Here is a 21,976-nt window from a genome sequence, read left to right as displayed (position 1 = left end):
AACTTGTTCCATATAGCCATAACCCTCTGTGTAACAAACTTTTAAGGGGCACAGAGTATATATGGCTCACAGGAGGAGGGGAGTTCTTTGATCTCATATTAATGTCAAACATTTCCCTCAATTTCTTTTGTCAGAATGTATTGCTTTTAGAGAGGTTTAGATTACCGTAAAAATGTGTTCACATCTTTGGTGCTCATGCATTTGGGGAGGGAGCATCATGACTTTGAAATCTGGAATGTGCTGTAATGCAAGACCCTTTGCTTCTAAATACTGCCAGCCCTCAGAAGTAATTTCTCTCATAACTTGTTTTAAAGTAGCTATGATCTGAATTATCTGTACATCCCTTGTGTGCTTCTGAAGATGCCTTACTTCAGAACATTTTAAAATTAATACATTAATTCTAATTTCTCTTCCCCCCCCCCCCCCCCCCCCCCCCCCCCCCCCCCCCCCCCCCCCCCCACCACCACTACAACCTGAATAAGAATGCTAGATAGTTATGATGTATTGCCATACATGGAAGCAAATGTCTGTGGAGATGGCATAAATTTAAAGCATTTGTTATACCGGTTGTCTTTGCCTCTGCTCACTCTCACTCCCTGAAATACCTTTGCAATTTTCCTTGCATTTTCCACCATTCCCTTGGAACGTAGCTAATAGTACCAATCTCATTTAACCATCTTTATTCCTTACCACTGGATATCTTCATAAGAAGAAAAAAAACAATTGATCTTGGAATTGAATGCTTCAGCTGACCCAGTAGTCAAGTATTTGGGGAAAGTTATTGCTCTCCATTCCGTTAGGTGATTGCTGATTTCTTCAGCTTTTAATTTCAAGATTGTCCTTGAGGCTTCCCCGCTAAAGGATGTACACAAAATAAATTTTAACATCTCTACTACATATCCTCATAATTTTGCATCATGGTGTATCTGCGCTGCAGCCCCTTCAAGGCATATCCTCGGTGGTGCAGTATGCAGAATTGAATGCTGTGCTTCAAATGGAGTTCTGACTAAGGGTATGTTCTGACCTTTTATAATCCAGCCCCGAGATAAATAGACCATTGTCCTATTTGATATTGATAATTTTTTGATTTGCATATACTGTCTTGTTAAGTATATACCTAGATATAAATTTACTCTGCCTATAGGTCCTAGTTTCTCTGTTTAATGTTTCCTTGGATCCGAAATCAGTGAATTCATGCATACCCATACTTAAATGAGTTCTGTGTATTCATTAATGTTTGTCCCTAACTCCACCTCATTCATATCTCCTTTGTGACCCCAGCAATAAATGTTCTGAATGATTCTCTGCTCACAGATTAGTTTATTATTATTGTCACATGTACCAAGGTACGGTGAAAAACTTGACGTGCATACTGTCCATACAGATCATTTCATTACAACAGTGCATTGAGGTAGTACAAAGTAAAACAATAACAATGCAGAACAAAGTGTTGCAGTTACAGAGAAAGTGCAGTGCAGGTAAACAAGGTGCAAGGCCATAATGAGGTAGATTGAGAGGTCAAGAGTGCACTTTATCATAGTAGGGGACTTAAAATGCTATCAGCCTAAGCTATAAACAGTGGCTTGCAATCATAGTTGAATTATGTAAAATCTAGCATCTTTTTAGAAAGAAAAATAATCAGGTACTAAGAGATTTCAACATGTATTGAAAAGAGGTATTCTGGTTGGTTTGATACCAGTTTTCATGATTGTTTACTATCTTTGCAGAAATTGCTTTGGAAGCACTGCATGATTTTATGTTCAAATCTATATATAATGTGTATAAATAAGACTGGACAGATGAGCAGTCTGATCAAAGTCTTGATAATGCATTTATTTCATCAGTTCTTAAAAGTAGTTTTAAGTGTTACAGCTGACAGGAAGTATGTTGGAATCATCTAGTGCTTTCTTGTACAAGAATGTTGTTGAGCTCTGTTGTGCCTTGCTTGACAATAGAGATGTAGTTTGTACATTTAACTTCACATTGTTTATTACAAGGGTTTTAGTGTAATTTGTAGTTGTAGGTACTTTGAAATCTGTAAGATGGGTAAGAGTAGTGCAAGTGGTGATGTAAATTTATGCTCTTTCTCCACAGGCTCCAGAGTATGTTCCTGAAAAAGTGAAGAAGGCAGAAAAGAAATTAGAAGAAAATCCATATGACCTTGATGCTTGGAGCATTCTCATACGAGAGGCACAGGTTTAGTGAAATAGGGTTATGTTTGCTTATTATACAGTTCAAAAAAATTGCACATTATGATTTTAAAACAGTTGTGAAAATTGCCTCTTACTGAGATTGGGGAGTAAAACATCAATGGCTTATTACATATTTTAAATGCTGTAAACATTTTTGATGGTTTTTGCTTTTAGAACCAACCAATAGACAAAGCGCGGAAGACCTATGAGCGACTTGTCACACAGTTCCCAAGCTCTGGCAGATTCTGGAAGCTATACATTGAAGCTGAGGTTAATATTTTTTTTCATTTCAATTTTAGAGGTTAATTTTAAAGTAACATAATCCCTGCCATGCTTCAGGAAGTTCACACCAGTGAGTTAAATTAGCCAAACCAATTTTAGGTGAATAGACAGACTGAAAGCTGCAGGTGGTTGGGTCTTAATATCTGTAGGTGCAGACTGTACTTTATATAGGGATTTAAAGTATTTTAAATGAAATCTTAATGTGTGGGCCTATTGCACACCAATGATTGTTGCATGTTGAAATTGCAACAACATTAAAATAGTCTTTAATGGTATCTTATGTGCTTTTGGCCTTTTATTCAGTTGTCATGTGTCTCTTTATTGCCTCCCGTGTCATTTCTTTAGAGTTCATTTCTTCTGTTCACTCACAATATCTTGTATTTAATAGTCCTTTATCAAGCTGGGGCATTTTATTTGCCATGGAGACTCTTAATATTTAATGCTGTATTTGTTTAATCTTTTATTTCCTTTTCAGGACTTTGCATTGTAATCAGCTTGTAGTTATTTCTAGCATTGCAGAAATACAATAAATTGTTTTATTTTTTTTAAAATGAGATCTGAAATAAATGCTTTAGATACCCATACAACAGACACAACCAAAAAGTTCTTAAGTCATTGAATATGTGTGTGTAATGAATGCTTTTAATTAAGAGTATTAAATGCCTGGTTTAATAAACTGGTTTAAATGAACAACCTTTATATTGTATAGTTTAATATTGTAGTAGTTTGTCATTTCTATGGATCTAATGACCACAATTTCATGACATTAATATGATAGAAGATATTGAGCTTTGAACCAGGTTCTACCAGAAATCATAGCTGTTTTATTCCTGGTCAATTATATTCAGCAATAAACTGATGTTGAATAACTAAGAGCAGGAAGACTTGTTTTGGTGCAGCCATTGTCTAGATAATAACCAGATTTTGTCATGCTATGGCATTCAGCTGGCACTATTGCACAAAAGCTGACTGAGGAAGAAAGAGCTTGCCAATATTGATGATACCCTGATGCAATTCTGTTATAAACAATTTCATTGTTCCAGAAGCAAGGTCTGTCTTGCATGATAGTGCATTGCCACTTATCAGCTTGTTACATGAATAAAAAATACAAAATGCAGACCAGATAAATCATAGTTACAAGCTGATCCTTGTAATGTATAATAAGAATAAGTTCAAACTTCAAACATAGTTTCAGTTTCTTACCTACTTTGGATGCATGGTGGTCTTCACAAATCTGGGAAGCAACAATAGGTTATTATGAAGTCACTGTAGTTTTATTGGGAAGGACTTTTATTCTCTGCTCTCAGTACTGCTTTGGGGAATAGTGTGTTGCTTTAATATTAGAACAGTTTCACTTTGAGAAGAACTATAGTAATCTTGCACAGTGAAATTTGTTTCCCTATTCGTCGGGGGAAAGAAACTTAGTTGTAATTTTTTTTACAGGTGAATTATTAAAAAGTTTCTTTCCCACAACTCTGCCTTTTCTTTGTTTTGCACAGTAATCCTTTACTCATCTGATATTTTGTTTTTATGTACTTAGATCTCTATCTGCTGCTTTATTACATTCCAGTGATCTGATTTATCCTGCATTTTTTTACATTTTTGAATTGGTAGGTGTCAGGTATGGCATCGCACCATTCCTTTTTTCACTTTCCTCTTCCACTTCAACTTTCCTGAAAACAGCATCCTTGTGGTTTAAAAACCACTACCACAAAATGAAAGTGTCTGTGGTTCAGTTCGAATGTCTGAAATGAATTGAATTAGGTCTAACCTGTAAAATCGCATAGTCTAAAGCAGAAGCTAATGATATTGAAAGACAATTTACTTCTACCTCAACCTATGGCCATTCTTATTGGGAGGCATGAAATGAGCTGCAGTTCCCAAAAGTTGCTATAAGAATGCATTGAGTAGGATACGTTAGAATGCTCTATGTAATTTCATACCTGTGTCAACGTGAAGCTGCATGCATTAATTAATTTAAAATACAAAATACAAGAAAATGTTGCTTATAGCCTAAGTACTGTCCAATCCCTGATAAATGGTACAGGAAGTTAACCTGATTAACAAACATTGAAGGTGTTTATGAATAAACTAAAAACATTAGGAAGTTACATTCACTTTTGACATTTCTACAATATTTCTTGCATTAAAGCTTTGTGACTGTATCCTAGAATGTTCTATCCACTAGCTTGATCCTGGCAACATCAGGCATCAGTGTGCATTTATTACATGACAAGGAACTATGGAATTTGTCATTTCTGTGCCAGTCCACAAAAACTGTTGCACCAACACCTTGGGTCTTAGCAATACAACATACTGTAAAGTTGAATAAAATAGTTTGGCTTTGTGAATTTTATTGGTGGCAGGGTTCTTTAATGCCACAAGGCTCTTAATCGCTAATACTTATGTTGTTAAGCCCATCCCCAATGTAGTGCATGTGCACAAAGGAATTAAGGGCACAAAAGTTGGAAAATGATCTTTATATGAAAAATTTTGTCTCGTATTTGAAGATAACCACCAGTAATTCATTCTTGCAGTTTTAGGAAATTTTGTATGGTCTTTATCTGAAATATTTGTTAGGTCTGTTTATTACACTGAATGTGGACATAAATGGATTCTTCCATTTGTAATATCTGTTCCTGTATCCTGCTGAGTGCATTTCTGGATAGCATGATAATGGGTCTGCATAATCATGTAAGAAATGGATGTTAAGATCTCAATCTCTCATTAACTGTATGTGCTTATATAGCAATGATTCCGGGGTCCTAACATTTTGCAGTTGTCATTCGGAACGTAGCGTTCCAAACATGTATTTTATATTAAAAAATGCTAAATACAAGTAGGATGACATTGGCATGGGTGTTCATGGAAGAGAGAAGTTTAAGCTGAGGGTACTTGGTTTTTTTACTATGGTGATCTAGGTGCAAATTTTCATTTCCCAGTCTGTTTTGTTTTCCTTCTATTAACGTTTTCAAGTAAGATCAGGTACCTCAGTTGCTAACTACCCGTAACTAGTCATTAAATAAAGATTGAGTGATTAGGAAGCAAAATGAATATTAAACCAGTGTAGATACTTGTCTAGAAATTGAGGTGAAAAGATATTTGAGCAATGCATTGTTTTGTTCAGAATTATTTGATGTGGGAAGGAGAAATATTTCATTCTGCAGAACAAATAACATCAACCCAGAATGCACAAAAATCAGCATAATTTACAAGAGAAGCTTTTGAAGCTCCAATGTAAAGCTGATAATTGACACGATATCTTGATGTGCACATCAGAGAATGGAACTTTTTTTTACTTTTAATTATTTAAATGTACTGTGAAATGGTACCTTTTAGGTTACCCAAAGCTTATTTCGGCTCAGCCTGAAATCTTTGGCCTTTCCTAATCACAACACCCAAAGTGACCATGGCCAGTTGCATTATATTAAAGATCCAATAATTCTAGATAATTTTATTTTATATGCAACATTCATAAAATTGACCAGAGTCTACCACTCAATAGAAACAAGTGATCTGCATCTTAATTCTGTCTACTGACTTGCTTAAATTTTCTTATCACTGTCATGAAATACCAGATTTTTGTTGACCCGTTAATCTCTCATTTGTTCATGTTTTCTTGCTGCCCATGTTTACAAAAACTGCTTGTTTTCCTTGGATTTGAAGTGAATGATCCAGCACATTAAATTTCAACTCACTTTTATTAAAGCCTTTTGAAATGTTCTGGTATTTTATATATCATGTCACCTAATCTGGTGACAGTAGCAAACTTGGATTAACAGCTTTCTGTTCCTTCTCAGTGAAATCTTCCTGCTGTTAAATTCCATTTTTGTGTGATATGGGGGTGTGAGGTAGTTTGAATGAACAATGTCAATCTGCACTCCTTGCTATTTTAGCCATTAATGATAAACTATACACTTTCTTTTGAAACTTGCATACCTTTTTACCCAAGGTAACAATTTTTCAAATGATCTCCTAGGTGAGCTATTTAGGGGATATTTTTATTGTATTTTGAGCTTTTCCAGAACCTTTGACTCATACCATTTGTTTCAAGTGATCTGTGAGAGCTTCAATTCTTCATGGTTATGTAGTTTTAATTCATTTTAGGATAAACCTTTAATGAATAGATTCATATATCATTAAAACATGGAACAATGTGTACTTCACATCTGCAAAACCTTACTCCCTGATGACAATTTTGTCACTGCTTATTATAAATTTGTCTATATTTAGAGTTGCTGGTGTAAACCCGTCACATGGAAATAACATGCATCCACCATTCATTGTGATGTACTGATTGTGTTTTATTCTTAATTCCTTGAGCATTACTAGAAATAAACTCCTGTGCTCCAAACAACTTTACATCTTCCCAAATTGTTACTCTGGCATTTAACTGAATGATGAAATAAAAGTCTTGTATCCAAACAAGGATAGAATGTATGATCTCTTATTCAGAACTTTCCATCCTTGCTCCATGGTTCATTGATCTCCCACCGACTAATTTCTGTTCACTTGTACTTGCCTTGTCTCCACTTGTGTAATGTTGCATAAAATTGACCGATATTGAATAGGCACAATGTTTTATGCCTTTTACCTACCTACTGCATTCATTAGTTTAGATGAATCAACAAGAGTATAAATATGTTTGATTCTTTTGAAGATGTGGATAAGAAATCTTAATTGTTTTGCCTTGTTTGAATTTTCAGTAGAAATTAATTGAACTGATCTATTTCAGTAAGATCTGTAATTTGCATCCATTGTTTCTGCAGGATCACTTGCATAACTCTTTTGAGCATCAGGCACATATGATGCAAATCAGCTTGGTTTTTTCTGTCCACATTCTGACAAGATTAGTAAAAAAAAATGTCTTCTACACCTCATGGGAGGGTGATTAGTTTTCTCTGTATGCCTTCATTTTTGTAGTTACGTGGCCATCCCAATTTGAGATTGTGATCTACACTACTAATCGAGTTCACAAAGTTTTGTTTCAGATATTAACCCCATATTGGACAAAATCTAGCATTTCACAAATCATTTTTGATGAAGAAATTTGCAGTAAATACTTGGATGAACTGTAAAGATGGGTTTGTTTCTTGCTAAAATTAAATTGGTTCTGCTGCAAAGTACTGACCTGCCCTTCTGTTCACCTTCTGAAAGGATCATAATTTTTTAATTCCCATGAGCAGATTGCTTGTTCAGTTACTTGATCAAGGGCACTTTCTGCTGGCTTTTTTATATTTGGAAATTAAATACAATTCTGATGGTAAATGTAAACTTGAAATGATCTGATCAAATAACATTAAGCTTTAGACAGCAACAGCAGTTAAGTGATAATTTCACAATCAGTCTTGCACTTTTGGGGAAAGAGGTAGAAATGAGTATAAAAGAAAAACATAATTTAAAGTGACAAAAGGTTACTAATATATTGCAGATCTATCTGGAAGATAAGAATATTAGCCTAAGTATGTTTGATTAGAACATCAGGTTCACCACAGGTTCCTGAAAATTGTGGTAAGCAATACTGTTATTTATGGCTCACCACCACTTCTTGTGATATTTGTTCTTTCACATCTATTCCCATCACCTATCTGCAAAGGTGATTATAGTCCACACTTGGTTAAGACATTCAGAATTCCTTTGTTTTGGCTTCTCGATTATTGTTGAATTCAATGCCATTTCTCTTCCAGGAATGCCTTTTTTTTAATCTTTTCTTGACATTTTGATAGATGAAGTTGAATGTACTTAAGGCTATAATCTCAAAGTAAAATGCTGCAGATGCTGGAAATTTGAAATGAAGGTGCCAAATGCTGGCAAAACACAGCAGTTCAGGCAGCATCTTTTGAGAGAGAAAGTTGATGTTTTGGTTCCAGGGCTTTTCATCGGAAGGGCATTGAGCTGAAACGTTAAATTTGCTCCTTACAGATGTTGCCTGAACTGCTGAATTTTGCTACCATTTTCTGTATCTAAAACCTTGTTTAAAACAATTAAAAGTGTTTTTATTCCTTTAAATCTTAATTAAAATTCATTTGAGTACATGCTGGTAATGTTAGATTGGAAGATATATGTAGATTATAAACTTATCTATATGCATATAAAAGTTAGTTATTCAGTTTGACAGTGACAGGTGTTTTAGAAGCAGGAGACCTGAGGCTTCTAAATTGCTCCCCATCTGAAGAATACATTAAGCTGTTGATTCCTACCTGCTCTCCCAAGTCAACTAGGTAGATTGCTTTATCCCAGTTTTGTGTAGGTCCTATTAGGGTGGCAATTTAGTTCATTTTAGTGCAATTGAGCTTGAATGCTAACTGCATTTAAGATGAATATAGCAATTACTTTTGATAAACTACTGGACTGTAGAAGGGCTCAAAGAGTTCCACTCAGTTTCAATTAAGTTTCCCAGCAGATCTCTAAACAAGTATTAGGTGCCCCTGTACAAAGTCCCTAAAGCCAATTTAAAAGGGCTATAAAGGATATCTGGAGCTGGCTTGGGACATGAGGGAATACTGAAATTGGACCTTCTTTGTCCAATCATTACTCAAAATTAGGTGACGAGGCCTGCTTCCTAAACTGATAAAAATGCCTCCAATTAATATCAACTAATACAATTGGCTGCTGATGGATATGGATGAGAGGTGGTAGCACAATAGTGACTGAATTATTGTTGAGAGACCTGGGCCATCATGGCAGTGTCAGCCATGTGAAAATTATCTTTCACAATTTTGGTAGCACTTATTGCCAGATATGTTGCAATTATTAAATACATGTAGCATTTGCTTAATCTGAGAACAGTGGTATGATACCCTCACTGCACGAATGCACATCTACTTTGAATTATCCAGATTGTTATCTTCCACTTAACACCTTTCAATATATACACATAGCAAAGTCTTTTGGTGAATTTATTGCACACATATACCAAAATATGGATTTAAAGACTGATTTTCATAAAGGTCTTATAATATTTGTGTGTATGTGAAAGAGAATTACATAAAGCCTAGCAATAAAATGTACAAACTTTGTGAAGCAGTTAATAGTATGTGTAAAATAAACGAGATGAATAATTTGCTCGTTTTTTTTTGTCAGACTTGTGTGGAATATCATAGCAACTTCAGTTCTTTTAGTGAGTCCATAAAATGTCGTGATAAGAATGGAAGAAATAGGAGCAGGAGTAGGCCATCTGCCCTGTTGAGCCTGCTCTGCCATTCAATAAGATCATGGCTGATCTGGCCGTAGACTCAGCTCCACCTACCTGTCTTTTCCTCATAACCCTTAATTCCGCTAATTGCAAAAATCTATCGAACTGTGTCTAAGTATATTTAATGAGGTAGCCTCTACTGCTTCCCTGGGCAGAATTCCACAGATTCACTACTCTCTGGGGAAAACTAGTTCCTTCTCACCTCGGTCCTAAATCTATTCTCCCGAATCTGGAGGCTATGTCCTCTAGTTCTAGTCTCACCTACCAGTGGAAACAACTTTTCTACCCCTTTCATAATTTTGTATGTTTCTATAAGACCCCTCTCACTCTTCTGAATTCCAATGAGCATTATCCCAGATGACGCAATCTCTCCTTAGGCTAACCCCCTCTTTGGAATCAACCTGGTGAACCTCCTCTGCACCAAAACCAGTATATCTGTTCTCAAGTAAGGAGACCAGAATTGCACACGGTACTCCAGGTACAGCCTCACCAGAACACTGTACAGTTGCAGTATAACCTCCCTGCCCTTAAATTCAATCCCTCTAGCAATGAAGGCCAGCATTCCATTTGCCACCTTGATAACTTGTTGCACCTGCAAACCAACCACTCGCAATTCATGCACAAGCAATCCCAAGTCCCTCTACAATACCATGTTGTAATCTTTAACCATTTAAATAATCTTTGATTTTTTCCTTCCAAAGTGGATGACCTCTCATTTACCAACACTACTCCATGTGCCAGACCCCTGCCCACTCAACCTATCTATATATCTCTGCAGACTTTCCACATCCTCTGCGCAATTTGCTTTTCCACTCAATTTAGTGTCGTCAGCAAATTTAGATATGCTACACTCAGTCCCCTCTTCCAAGTTGTTTAATATATATCATGCACAGTTGTAGACCAGGCACTGATCCCTGTCTGCTCACCACTGATTACAAACTAGAGAAATGCCCAGTTATCCCAACTCTGTCTTCTCTTGGTTACTAATCGTCTATGCATGCTAATACATTACCCCCAACTCCATGCATCCTTATGGATAAGCCTTATCAAATGCCTTCTGGAAATCCAAGTATACAACATTCATCTGTTCCCCTCTATTCACTGTGCTGGTTATATCCTCAAAGAACTGTAGTAAGTTTGTAAAACAGGACTTGCCCTTCCTGAATCTATGCTGAGTCTGCATGGTGGAATTACTTCTATCCAGATGTCTCACTATTTCTTCATGATAGCTTCAAGCATTTTCCCGAATACAGACGATAAGCTAACTGCCCTATAGTTCCCTGCCTTTTGCCTACGTCCTTTTTAAATAACGGTGTAACATTAGCTGTCTTCCAGTCCGCTGGGACCTGTCCAGAGAATTTTGGTAAATTATCACACATGCCTCTAATATAACTTCTGCCATTTCTTTCAGTACCCTGGGATGCATTCCATCTGGTCTAGGGGATTCGTCTACCTTTTAGGCCCACTAGTTTGCTCAGCACTACCTCTTTTGTGACAGCGATTGTATCGAGGTTCTCACCTCTCATCACATGGATAACATCTCTTTGGCATGTTAGACATGTCCTCCACTGTGAAGACTGACAAAAAAAATTCTCAAAGCCTCTGCTATTTCTGCATTATCCAATATTAATTCCCCCTCATCTTCCAAGTGACCTACATTACCTTTAGCCACACTCTTCTGCTTTTATATAATTATAAAAGCTTTTACTATCTTCATACTTTGTGCTAGCTTGCTTTCATAATCTATCTTCCCTTTCCTTGGTAGTAAATTTTTAAACTTTCTGCCCTTGTTAGCTCATTATAATGATGGTTGATGTTTTTACTGAGGCAGTGCTAATGCAGTCACACGTGTTTTTTTGTATGTATATGATTGACGTTGGCAATTCACTTTTAACAGTTGCTTTGGAATTGGCAGGTTCTTGTGCAGGCAACCTGGAGCTGGTTGTTCCTATTGTTTCAGATTGGAACTGAACCCAAGGTGATTTTATTATCTGAATTATAACATTGACTCTTCAAATGCACTTCATTGTCTGCTAAGTGCTTTGGAGGTATCAGGTTGCAAAAGTTGTTCCATAAATGCTTATTAAATACATGAGTTTTTACTTTCTAATTGCAGCCATGTTGCCAGCTGTTTTACATGCCAAAGTTTGGCATTGCACTTTATTTTACCCACCAGAACCATCTATTCAAAAAAAGCATTTATCTTTTTCCCTCGATTTACTCTGCACGTTCCAATTTGACCTGGCTCCTGAAGCACCGACACTTCTTGCAAACACCTATTCTTCTGCCTAAAATACTTTGTACAAGCTGATTCATTGTGGGGAAAACTTATACCTCTTGAAAGCATACTCATTTCCTAGTCAAAATTTATCAATAGTAGGAAGAAAATCTTTTTATTGTTGGTTCTCCCCCAGATTGTAACATCCAGCTGAGGTCAGCCAGTTCTGTTTTAATACTACACCAAACAAAACACAGTTATACAACTCTTGTAATCTGGGGAATATTAATTCAAAAACCCTCCACAGCAGTTTGAAGACTTGAATCTAGTGATCTTGAAACTTGGACTGTCTTAATTGTTCCACTTTTGAAAAGACAACTTGTCATCTTTAATTGAAGTGTCACGCATGTTGACTCTTAACTGTACTCTGAAGTGGATTGGCATGCTGCTATTTGTTAGATGGGTTTCCAGGAGTTGCCCATCTGGAGACAACTAGTGAGAAATTGCTAGCCCTATCAGTGGCATCTACATCCTGAGGTTGGCAAATAGTTGTTCTTGGGGTACTATCTCCCTGGGTCCTGGCAACTGACTCAATTTGTGTGCTTGCCTTTCTTATTTGAGGGCTGCATGTTTAAGAAAAGTAGAGACCCAATGGGTGACTGCAAACTAAATTGGTATTTTTTTTAATTCAAGTTTCAGGATCTGGGTATTGCCCATCCTCTGGTACCAGCTACTTAAGATATACAAATTAATGAAAGAAAATGACTTAAGGTATTTATCAATTATTTACAAGTCTCTGTAGCTTTGAAGATATTCTTGTACACTGTTGTGCTGTGTACTTGGAACTAAATTTGCAATGAGTTTTCCAAATTTTTTTTATTTATCATTACAGTTTCATAAAATCAGAATGGATGGAACCATTTGGCCTGTTGAGTCTGTACTGGGTTTATGGAAAATCAGTTCAACCTGTCCTCTCCTGCCCTTGCCGCGTGACATTGCATATTCTCTTTCAGATACTAACCTGGTTCCCTTTTGAATGGTAGAATTGAACCTACCTACACTGCTCTCCCAGAGGTGTATTCCAGATTCTGACAATTTTTTCTAAAAGAAGAAATCTTCCCTTTACAGCTATGAAATAAAGAGTTAGTGTTTTACATGTTGTTTGAGGTTGTACAATATGTGCATGTGTTTTATAATTTCTATCTTGCATGGTCTGCTAAACCTTTTGTTTTCTAAAATCAATCTTTCTCAGCCAGTAATTTGAATACTATCTGTAGCAGCTGAAAGACTATTGGATCAACTCACCTAAAGCAAAGCAAAAGGTAGAAAGCAGGGTAAAAATACCAAGTCAGGAAAAGTTTATACAAGCTCCTAGTTTAAGCCACATATCCACTGATCTGTATTTCTCTTGATACTGTTTAACATTGCAAGAGCAATGTGATTTAAGTTCTGTTGTTTTTGCAATCAAAATTGTAATGGTTGTAACCAAATTTGGCCATTGATATGAATGGTTGTAACCCATTACAGCATGCACAATTTTTGACAGTCTTCATATATTCTTGGGTTTAAAGTTGCTAATTCAGACTAATTGAATTTTATTTCAACTACTATTTGCTTTTGTACTCTGAGGCAAATGATCAGTTCAAGCATCACTGTTCTTTCAGAATTTCCTTGAAGCAAACAAGGGTGCAATATTAAATATCCTGAATAACAGGAATTGCACGGTTTACGGCATTGAAATAAGACACTTCTGTTCCATTTGTGCCTTCGTTTTCTCTTTAACTCAAGTTTTTGTTTATTGGCTGAGCTAAGGGGAAAAATGTACCTAACAATCTGCATTCTTGCTGCTGAAGACCAAGGGACAAAAACATGTTCTGCTTCACTTGCATCCAACTTGTACTTTATTCATCTCCGCTCACCTTCTTTCCTTTCTTTTTGGTGGTTTTCTACATACAATAATACCAGTCACCAATATATGAAATGAGACCACAATCTTCAGCAATAAACTTTAGAACACTGGATACCAGAGAATTATTGAAGCATTCTTCAAATGTCTAGACAGTATAAATTGTAGCAGCAATTACTCTGACCTATTTTTCTAACGTACATAATTATTCATTGCAACTGACTAAATGCACTTTGGATAGAGTTGTCAAATATAACTTAGCCACTTTTGTTTACCAGACATACCTAGTTATTTTGTCTCCTTTTGCACCTGCAATCATTATTGAGTGTTGAATTTTAAAAAAAAGGCAACCAAGAAGGCTGTTTGTGAAGTCAGTGGTACTATTCATGAAGGAGCCTAAAGTTCTCTGAGACGTAGACTTGAATGTCTACCCAGTGGTGCTTCATAAGAATTATATTAAAAATAGGGGACCAGAATGTAACTTCCAATTTTTGTATCTGCCCTGTGATAGCTTTTGCCAAGGTGACATGACAGTCCGTAAACAATTGTATTCCTAACTTTTTGGGTAAGTTCTACAGTTGGTTACCATATGAGGCAGGAGGTTGTCAGAAAAGTATTTTTATCTCACAGTTTTCTTGGTCCACTTTAAGTGGTCCTACCAAGTGAATATCCATGAAATACAGAAGATTGTCTTTTTCCAGACATGCACCAAATGGATGTAAAAAAACTTTTTTTTTAACTTTCCAATGTTCCTGAACAACCTGATGTTTACTCTGGCACCTTGAATAGTTTCAAAATGGTGACTGCAGAAAATTAAGGTTGTGTACTGGATGAATTGACTGAATGTTGAGGATGAACTTTAATAACCTAGAGAATGTGGAAGAGGCAAACTGGTCTTCAGATTTATTTCATTTGCATCCAAATAGAACACAACTGAAGATTTTCACCTTCACTTGATCTTCAGGTGTCTTGCATACCTCCAATCATGACATGCATGGCATAGACTATTCATATGTTTTTCTGATTATATCATAAATTGTTTAAAGTACTTAAGATTTCCAGATAGCTGCTCGGTATAGAAGTGAAAACTTAAAGATGTTTCTGGAAGAAACAAAATTATTTTTTCCCTATAACCACCTAATAACTGTTCTGCGTAGTTTGGCTCCAGGCTATGTTCTATATCTTGTGCTGCTGCATACTATTAGAAACCTTTGGGAATAATTGTCAGTATATTGGAGTACTGTCACCATGGAATTGTACAGCACTGAAACAGGCCCTTCGGCCCAACACATCCATGCTGACTTCCTTAGTCCCATTTGCCTGCATTTGGCCCATATCCCTCTAAACCTTTCCTATCCATATACCTATCCAAATATCTTTTAAGCATTGTAATCTTACCCACCTCTACCACTTCCTCTGGCAGCCCATTCCAAATTCACCCACCTCTGTGTGGGGGAGAAACTTGTCCCTTGGGTCTCCATTCCCCTCTCAATCCATGCCTTCTAGTTTTGGCCTCCCCTACCCTGGGGAAAAGACTGACAATTCATCTTATCCAAGCCCCTCATGATTTTATGAATCTCTAAGGTCACCCCTCAGCCTCCGTTGCTCTAAAGAAAACAGTCCCAGCCTAACCGGAATGATGCCCTCTAAACTAACACCACATTGGAAGAGGTAATTTAGCAGAACTAGGCTATATATTGCAAAAATACAGCATGTGGGAAGGATGTGTGGCAAAAGTTTTTAAGTTTTTTGGGGAAGGGATTACTAGAATGTTCTAGGATGGCCTTGTCTAGCATCAGCAACAACTGCATTTTATGAGAGAGGCTTTGGGAACATAACCAGCTATTTTGTTTTTTTTTGTACTGATTAGTATTTCACAATTTCCCCAAAGTATAAAAATCTATTTTATGGCAGTTAGCTATTTTTTATACTCCCCAGTAGTGCTACTTATGCTAGAATCACTACTGTCTTCTGTTACTTGTGTAGCCATGTGCCTGATGGCATTTGTTGATATGAATAGCATTATCCTGGTAATTTGTTTATTGTCATGGGCATACATACATGGTATAAATGTTGTGAAAACTAGCTTTTTGCAGCAGCAGCACAGTGCATTACAGACATGACAAACAAGTTAACAAATAATACATATGACAAAATAAACATAACTAGTGCAAATTGAGAGTTTAAGAAATGTAGTTTGAGGTAGTGTTAGGATTTTCCAAGTTGGTTCAAGGACCTATGGTAGTGGGGGAAATAACTGTTGTTCAGTTTAGAGGTGTAGATCTTCAGGTTCCTGTACCTCCTATCTGATGGCAGCATCAAGAAAAGGGCATGGCCCAGATGATGGGAGTCCCTGATGATGGATGCTGCCTTCCTGAGACACCGCCTCTTGTAGATGTCCTCGATGGTGGGGAGAACTGTAGTTTGTTGCTCTAGGCCTGCAGTGCAGAAAAATGAATTACCTTCCTAAGAGGTTGCATTCAGTGGTTATGTGTGCTTAAGAGGAGTGTTAGGATGGTTGATGCTAGTCAGTAACTTGTGGATTCTTGGAGCATAGCCTTCTCTTACCTTGATTCTTTCTGATGCACAATAGCCATCAAAGCAAATAGGGTATGGAATTTGAGTCTTCAATTCTTCTTCCATACATTATAGTGTCATTTCAGATGCAGCTTGATTTGAATGGTTAAAGCTCCATTCAAGCTGCATTCTGTCATAGTCTTTAAGTGACTGCGCCATAGTGCTTGCACATGGAAGATGTGAATGTGCCAATGCTTTCATTTGAGATGTAGTATTCTGTGCTTTGCATGGTCATTGGTTATGCAACTTATTTTGTATATCTAGACTTACTTTGGATCCACAATAAATGTGAAATAATTGTCGTTTACATATGGATCATGCATTAGTCAACTTCGGCTTTCATTGACTTTCCTTGGCGCACGTCTTCTTTACAGATGGAGCATATAACATTGATCTCATTACTACCATTTGCAGGATGTACTACCCTGCTGACCTCAGTGTCTTGGAGTGGCAAGTAAGGCAACCCTTCCAGCATCTACACAGTGCAGCATCAGCTCCATTTTGCCAACAATGACACGGTTTGTATGATACGCTCTCTAAATAGTTCATTCTCTGGTTCTTAATTGTGCCAGCTGCTTTTGCTGGTCTTTGAGAGGATCAAGTATTATAATGTGGTCTTTCTAAATGTAAATGATCTACACTTAGCTTGCAAATGGCTGCAACCAACCAGCATATCATCAACCTACAAATTCCTGATTCCCTGCTTGATTGTTTCATAGACTTAAAGATTAATGCTTCAGGATAATAAACTCTGTAGGTAAAAAGGCCTGTTTGTATCAGCAACATTTTGTATCTGTCCTACTCTTTAGTTTCTTTTTGGCTCTTTTCAGTTGGATAACTAGTAGAAAAATCCCTACTGATTTCATTTAAGTCCCTAAGTAGCTAAGCTTCAGGGACAACTTGCCTAGCAAATGGGTAAGGTACAAATGCAAAGTGCGGATGCCAAATAAAAGTTCGATGCCAAATAGTATCCACAATATTTGGTATTTCATGACGATACACAACTATATCTTTGACAATGCTGTTCTTGATGCAAAGTGAAAGTGCACAATTAAAAAGATGGTTATCACTTTAAAAATTTGAGCAGGTTATTGACTCTTCAGGTAACCATTGGGTTTCAGCAGCCAATGAGCTGAAGCAGTTTCAGACGATCTCATTGAAATGAGTGGCTTGATTTTGGAAAGGGTATGGAGTGCAGTGATCAACTCAGAGCAAGGTTGCAATATTCTGGTTCAATTTAAGACTAAGAACAGAAAATGATGGGTTGGTTGGTGGTTAGGGAACAGTTTTTGGTGGGAAATTAGGAGTTTATAAAATTTAACAGGAGAAAGTTCTTTTCTAGTATGGAATATAGCACAAGCTATTGGGCAAGGTTAAGAGGGGTGGGCATCCTCCTTATGGTCACTAGAGGGATTCAGGATGAGGGATAAACTAAACTTTGGTTTCATGCTTGACCTGCAACTTCATACTTGTGCTATTACTATGACTGTTCATTGCAATCTTTGTAACATTTTCCCACTAATCCTGCCCAGCTCTCATTCTTGCCTTTTATTTTACCTCCCTTGGATTACTGCAAACCACTTCTGAGCTGCCTTGTTCTGTCATCAGTGAACTCTGGGAGGGTTGGAGGGGCATTCAAAACACTGAGGCTCCTGCCTGACCAATGCTGTTCATCTCGCCTATAACCTTTGTTTAGTGATCTATATTGGTTGCAGGTTAAGCAGCAACTTAATACGTTCTTATCCTTATTTTGATATCTTTAACTAGTCTTTCCCATTCTTGTATTCATCTTCCTTCAACTCTACATTCTTTCATAGTACATAATTTCATGATTGCCCAAATAATAGACTTCACTGTCCACAAGTCTTGTCACCTTTGGTTTGGAATTTCCTTTCCAAACAACATCTAAAGGACTTTGTAACACACCTCTATAGTCATACTTTTGGTTATATGACTAAACTCCTTCTGTGGTTATCAAATTGTGATTGATAGCTCTGTGAAAATGCATTTTATCACATGAAGGGGAATAGATAAATGCATAGTAAAAATACAAGAAAGGGAAAATAAGTAATAATATAAAACTAAAATTTGAGCAAAATTATGAAGGGTGGTAGACTGGAGGCCAGGTTGGCTTTGCATTGGAATAGTAGAACTTTGAGATTGAAGTGTAGATGTGGTTTTCATCATTAAGAGATGGAAGCAGGCAACTTCTACAATGCTGAGGATATTTGATGGAAGCTCAGGATCAAATGGGGCACTGAGCTTGGTGACCAATTGCGTGGGAAATGCAGTACATAAGGTGGATATAGCCTTTTGCTAGATGTTTAGCAGAAGGCTTGTTACAAAAATTTGGGTTTGTATATAGGAGAAAATAGAGCAATGTGGATAGAAATTTGGTTATTAGGCCCTGTGGACATCAATCCAGTTGGAGAAGGACATTGCAAAAGTTGGTGATTTTTCATAAGATAGTTGAGCTATTGTACTTCATGATGGAAAATTTGATAAAACATTTCAAGCAGAAGAGTACATTGGGCTGTGAAAACAGGATCTATTTTGATTGCTGTTGTCAGAGCTTGCACCTGACCACTTTAAAGTTTTCATCTATTTCTGCACAGGTGGTTTGGCTGTTTTGCAGGCTGTCAACACTGTAGAGCAATGTTGCCAAAATAATAAAGCCCCTTGGTAGCACAGTATACCTAGTCACTTGTTTTCATTTATTTACACATTTGTCATCTAGTTGCCTGTCATCTGTTGACATAGTATTTGCCAGTGAATACATTGGTGTATTTGCGATTATTGAATATGTATGGGATTAAAATGTGTGATCCTGTTATTCTTTTCCAAATCCAATTTAGATAATCTTACTGGTCAGGAGGTGGCTACTTCCAGGTAAGACTGATGCTGTAAGTTTTCACCACATGGAATACTTCAATGCCTGAAGAAATAACTTTCAAAGCAGTAACTGGAAATAAAATAATCCTAACAAACCCATGACATTGGCTCCCTCTGTTATTTATGACCTCACTAGGAAAGTTTGTACTCTGCCCAATTATAAAAAGTTATTTAAAATTTCTTTACCATGTAACAGTATTAATTTTCACACATAAGAATGTATTATAGCAATGAATGCAGAACAATGTGTGCGATTAGCTTTAAAGCAGTCAATTTATTCTTGTCAAAATCCATCATTTTCATGGAATGGAGAAGTTTAAAGAGCACAATCTGAAATCCCTCATCCCTGATGCCATTGTAGTAAATCTCTGATGTCCTTCAAAACCAGGCACAGTATTCTAGTTGAAGTCCAGTGATTTCATGGTTTAGCATCATCTTTTGTACTCCATCTTTCTGTACAATGCATGATAACTCCTTAAAACAGATTTATCAAGTCCTTCCACTTTCAGTGATTGATGTATGTGAACCTTCAGGTTTCTCTGTTCCTGCACTCCTTTGCAACTGGCAATGAAATGCTTTATAAATCACTGTTTATTGGTTTGCATTCTCTGAAAATAATAAATGTTTCATTTATAAATATAGAATAGTGGTTGGATTTCCTATTTCTCCGAATTCTACGATAATTGCAAGGTGTGAGTACTTGCTTTACACAGCAAAATATTAAAAAAATAATTTTTGAACTGCAGCCAATATTGGTCCTTGGAATAGACAGCCTGCCCATCAGTACCCATGCTACAACCAGTTTCCTTCAGTACTTTCTTTCAAGGCAAGTGGACGGGAAAAAAATAACGTCCCCTGTAATTGGACTAAACCGTGACTCATACTTGACTGCATAGTTAAAACCTCAGGCTTTCTTATCCTTTCTTTGATGCAAATTAAATGGCTTTGAGCATTGGTGTCCAGTACTCTCCTTGGAGATGGGAATGTAGGAATTAATGGTCAGATATGGACTTAAAGCAGATATTTTCGTGAAATGCTGCTTTTGCTGGAATTCAAATTATGCTATCTTGTGTCAGAGATTTAATACAGTGTACATTGAAACTGGTTTGCAGTTTGCTGTAGTCTGCAAAAAAAAAACTTTCTACAGGTCCGTTGTTTAATGCATCCTTAACTTAGTTAATTATTTATTATAATTTAACTTAATTATAATTTTGCAAAGCATTGAGTAATGGGATAAGCAACTGAAATTTTTAAAGGTTGTTACTTTTAAAATCACTTATTTTTATGTATTTCACATTTTCATCTTTTATGCATCCAGTGGAATATTCATCTATTTTCTTTTGATGTACACAAAATTCTCTTCATATTTTTACTGCTTGTAAAACTCCAGAGCTTTACAAAACTCTAGTTAGGCCACACTTAGAATACTGTGTTCAGTTCTGGTCCCCTCATTATAGGAAGGATGTGGAGGCGTTGGAGAGGGTGCAGAGGAGATTTACCAGGATGCTGCCTGGATTAGAGAGTATTGAATATGAGGGGAGGCTTAAGGTGCTAGGGCTTTATTCACTGGAAAGGAGGAGGATGAGAGGAGACAGGATAGAGGTATATAAAATATTGAGAGGAATAGATAGAGTAGACAGTCAACGCCTCCTTCCCAGGGCACCAATGCTCAAGACGAGGGCATGGCTTTAAGGTTATGGATGGGAGGTTCAGTGGAGGTGTCGGGGAGGTTTCTCACCCAGAGAGTGGTTGGTGCATGGAATGCACAGCCTGGGGTGGTGGTGGAGGCAGATACATTGGACAGGTTCAAGAGCTTGTTGGATAGGCATATGGAGGAGTGTGGGATGGGGGGATATGCGGGAGGAAGGGGTTAGATAGTGTGAGTGGTTTGATGGACGGCACAACATGGTGGGCCGAAGGGCCTGTTTTGTGCTCTATGGTTCTATGGTCCTGAAAGAAAGTACTAAATGAAGAAACTGTTGGAAACATGGGTGATTATAGGTGTTTTTTCCAGTTCTGAAAGGACTAATATTGGCTGTGATTGAGAACTTTGTAATGTTCTCTTTGGTGGGACAGTCCCTGTTTTAGTTATATATTCATAATCCCACATATGGATAAAACAATCTGGATTCTGGTGTAAACTCAATGTCACATGATTGCAAGTGCTTGTGTTAGGTCTCTATAGTTCATTCCAGCACCAATAAGCATTTTCTTTAAGTAAGCTTTGTAGATTTGTATGATTGTGAATGAATATGCAACCAGATGTGAAATAAAGGTCTTGATGACATAGCTAACTATCTTCAAAAGAGCACACTATACACCCTAGCCATGAAATTTTCATAGAATCATAGAACGGTACAGCACAATACAGACCCTTCGGCCCACAATGTTGTGCTGACCTTTAAACCTTGCCTAAGACTATTTAAGCCCTTCCTCCCACATATCCCTCCATTTTAAATTCCTCCATATGCTTATCTAGCAATCTCTTGAATTTGACCAATGTACCTGCCCCCACCACCACCCCAGGCAGCGCATTCCATGCCCCAACCACACTGGCTAAAAAACTTCCCTCTGATATCTCCCTTGAACTTCCCACCCATTACTTTAAAGCCATGCCGTCTTGTATTGAGCATTGGTGCCCTGGGAAAGAGGCGCTGGCTGTCTACTCTATCTATTCTTAATATTTTGTACACCTCTGTCATGTCTAAGATGTA

General features: G+C 37.1%; 1 protein-coding gene across 2 annotated transcripts in view; it reads left to right on the top strand.

The window, feature by feature from the left end:
- The window catches only part of cstf3 (cleavage stimulation factor, 3' pre-RNA, subunit 3), a 92,586-nt gene that overhangs the window by 10,980 nt on the left and 59,630 nt on the right, over window positions 1-21,976 (top strand). The window contains exons 2-3 of one of the 2 annotated variants that reach the window (XM_052029306.1): window positions 2,095-2,196; window positions 2,367-2,462. In XM_052029306.1, the coding sequence (XP_051885266.1) occupies window positions 2,095-2,196; window positions 2,367-2,462 (198 nt within the window). Of the gene's footprint in view, window positions 1-2,094; window positions 2,197-2,366; window positions 2,463-19,236; window positions 19,260-21,976 lie in introns of those variants that run through there. The other variant, XM_052029307.1, reaches the window with a different exon arrangement.

This window comes from Pristis pectinata, chromosome 14, assembly GCF_009764475.1.
Source record: "Pristis pectinata isolate sPriPec2 chromosome 14, sPriPec2.1.pri, whole genome shotgun sequence".
Lineage (NCBI taxonomy): Eukaryota > Metazoa > Chordata > Chondrichthyes > Rhinopristiformes > Pristidae > Pristis > Pristis pectinata.
This window is presented reverse-complemented; position numbering and strand designations above follow the sequence as displayed.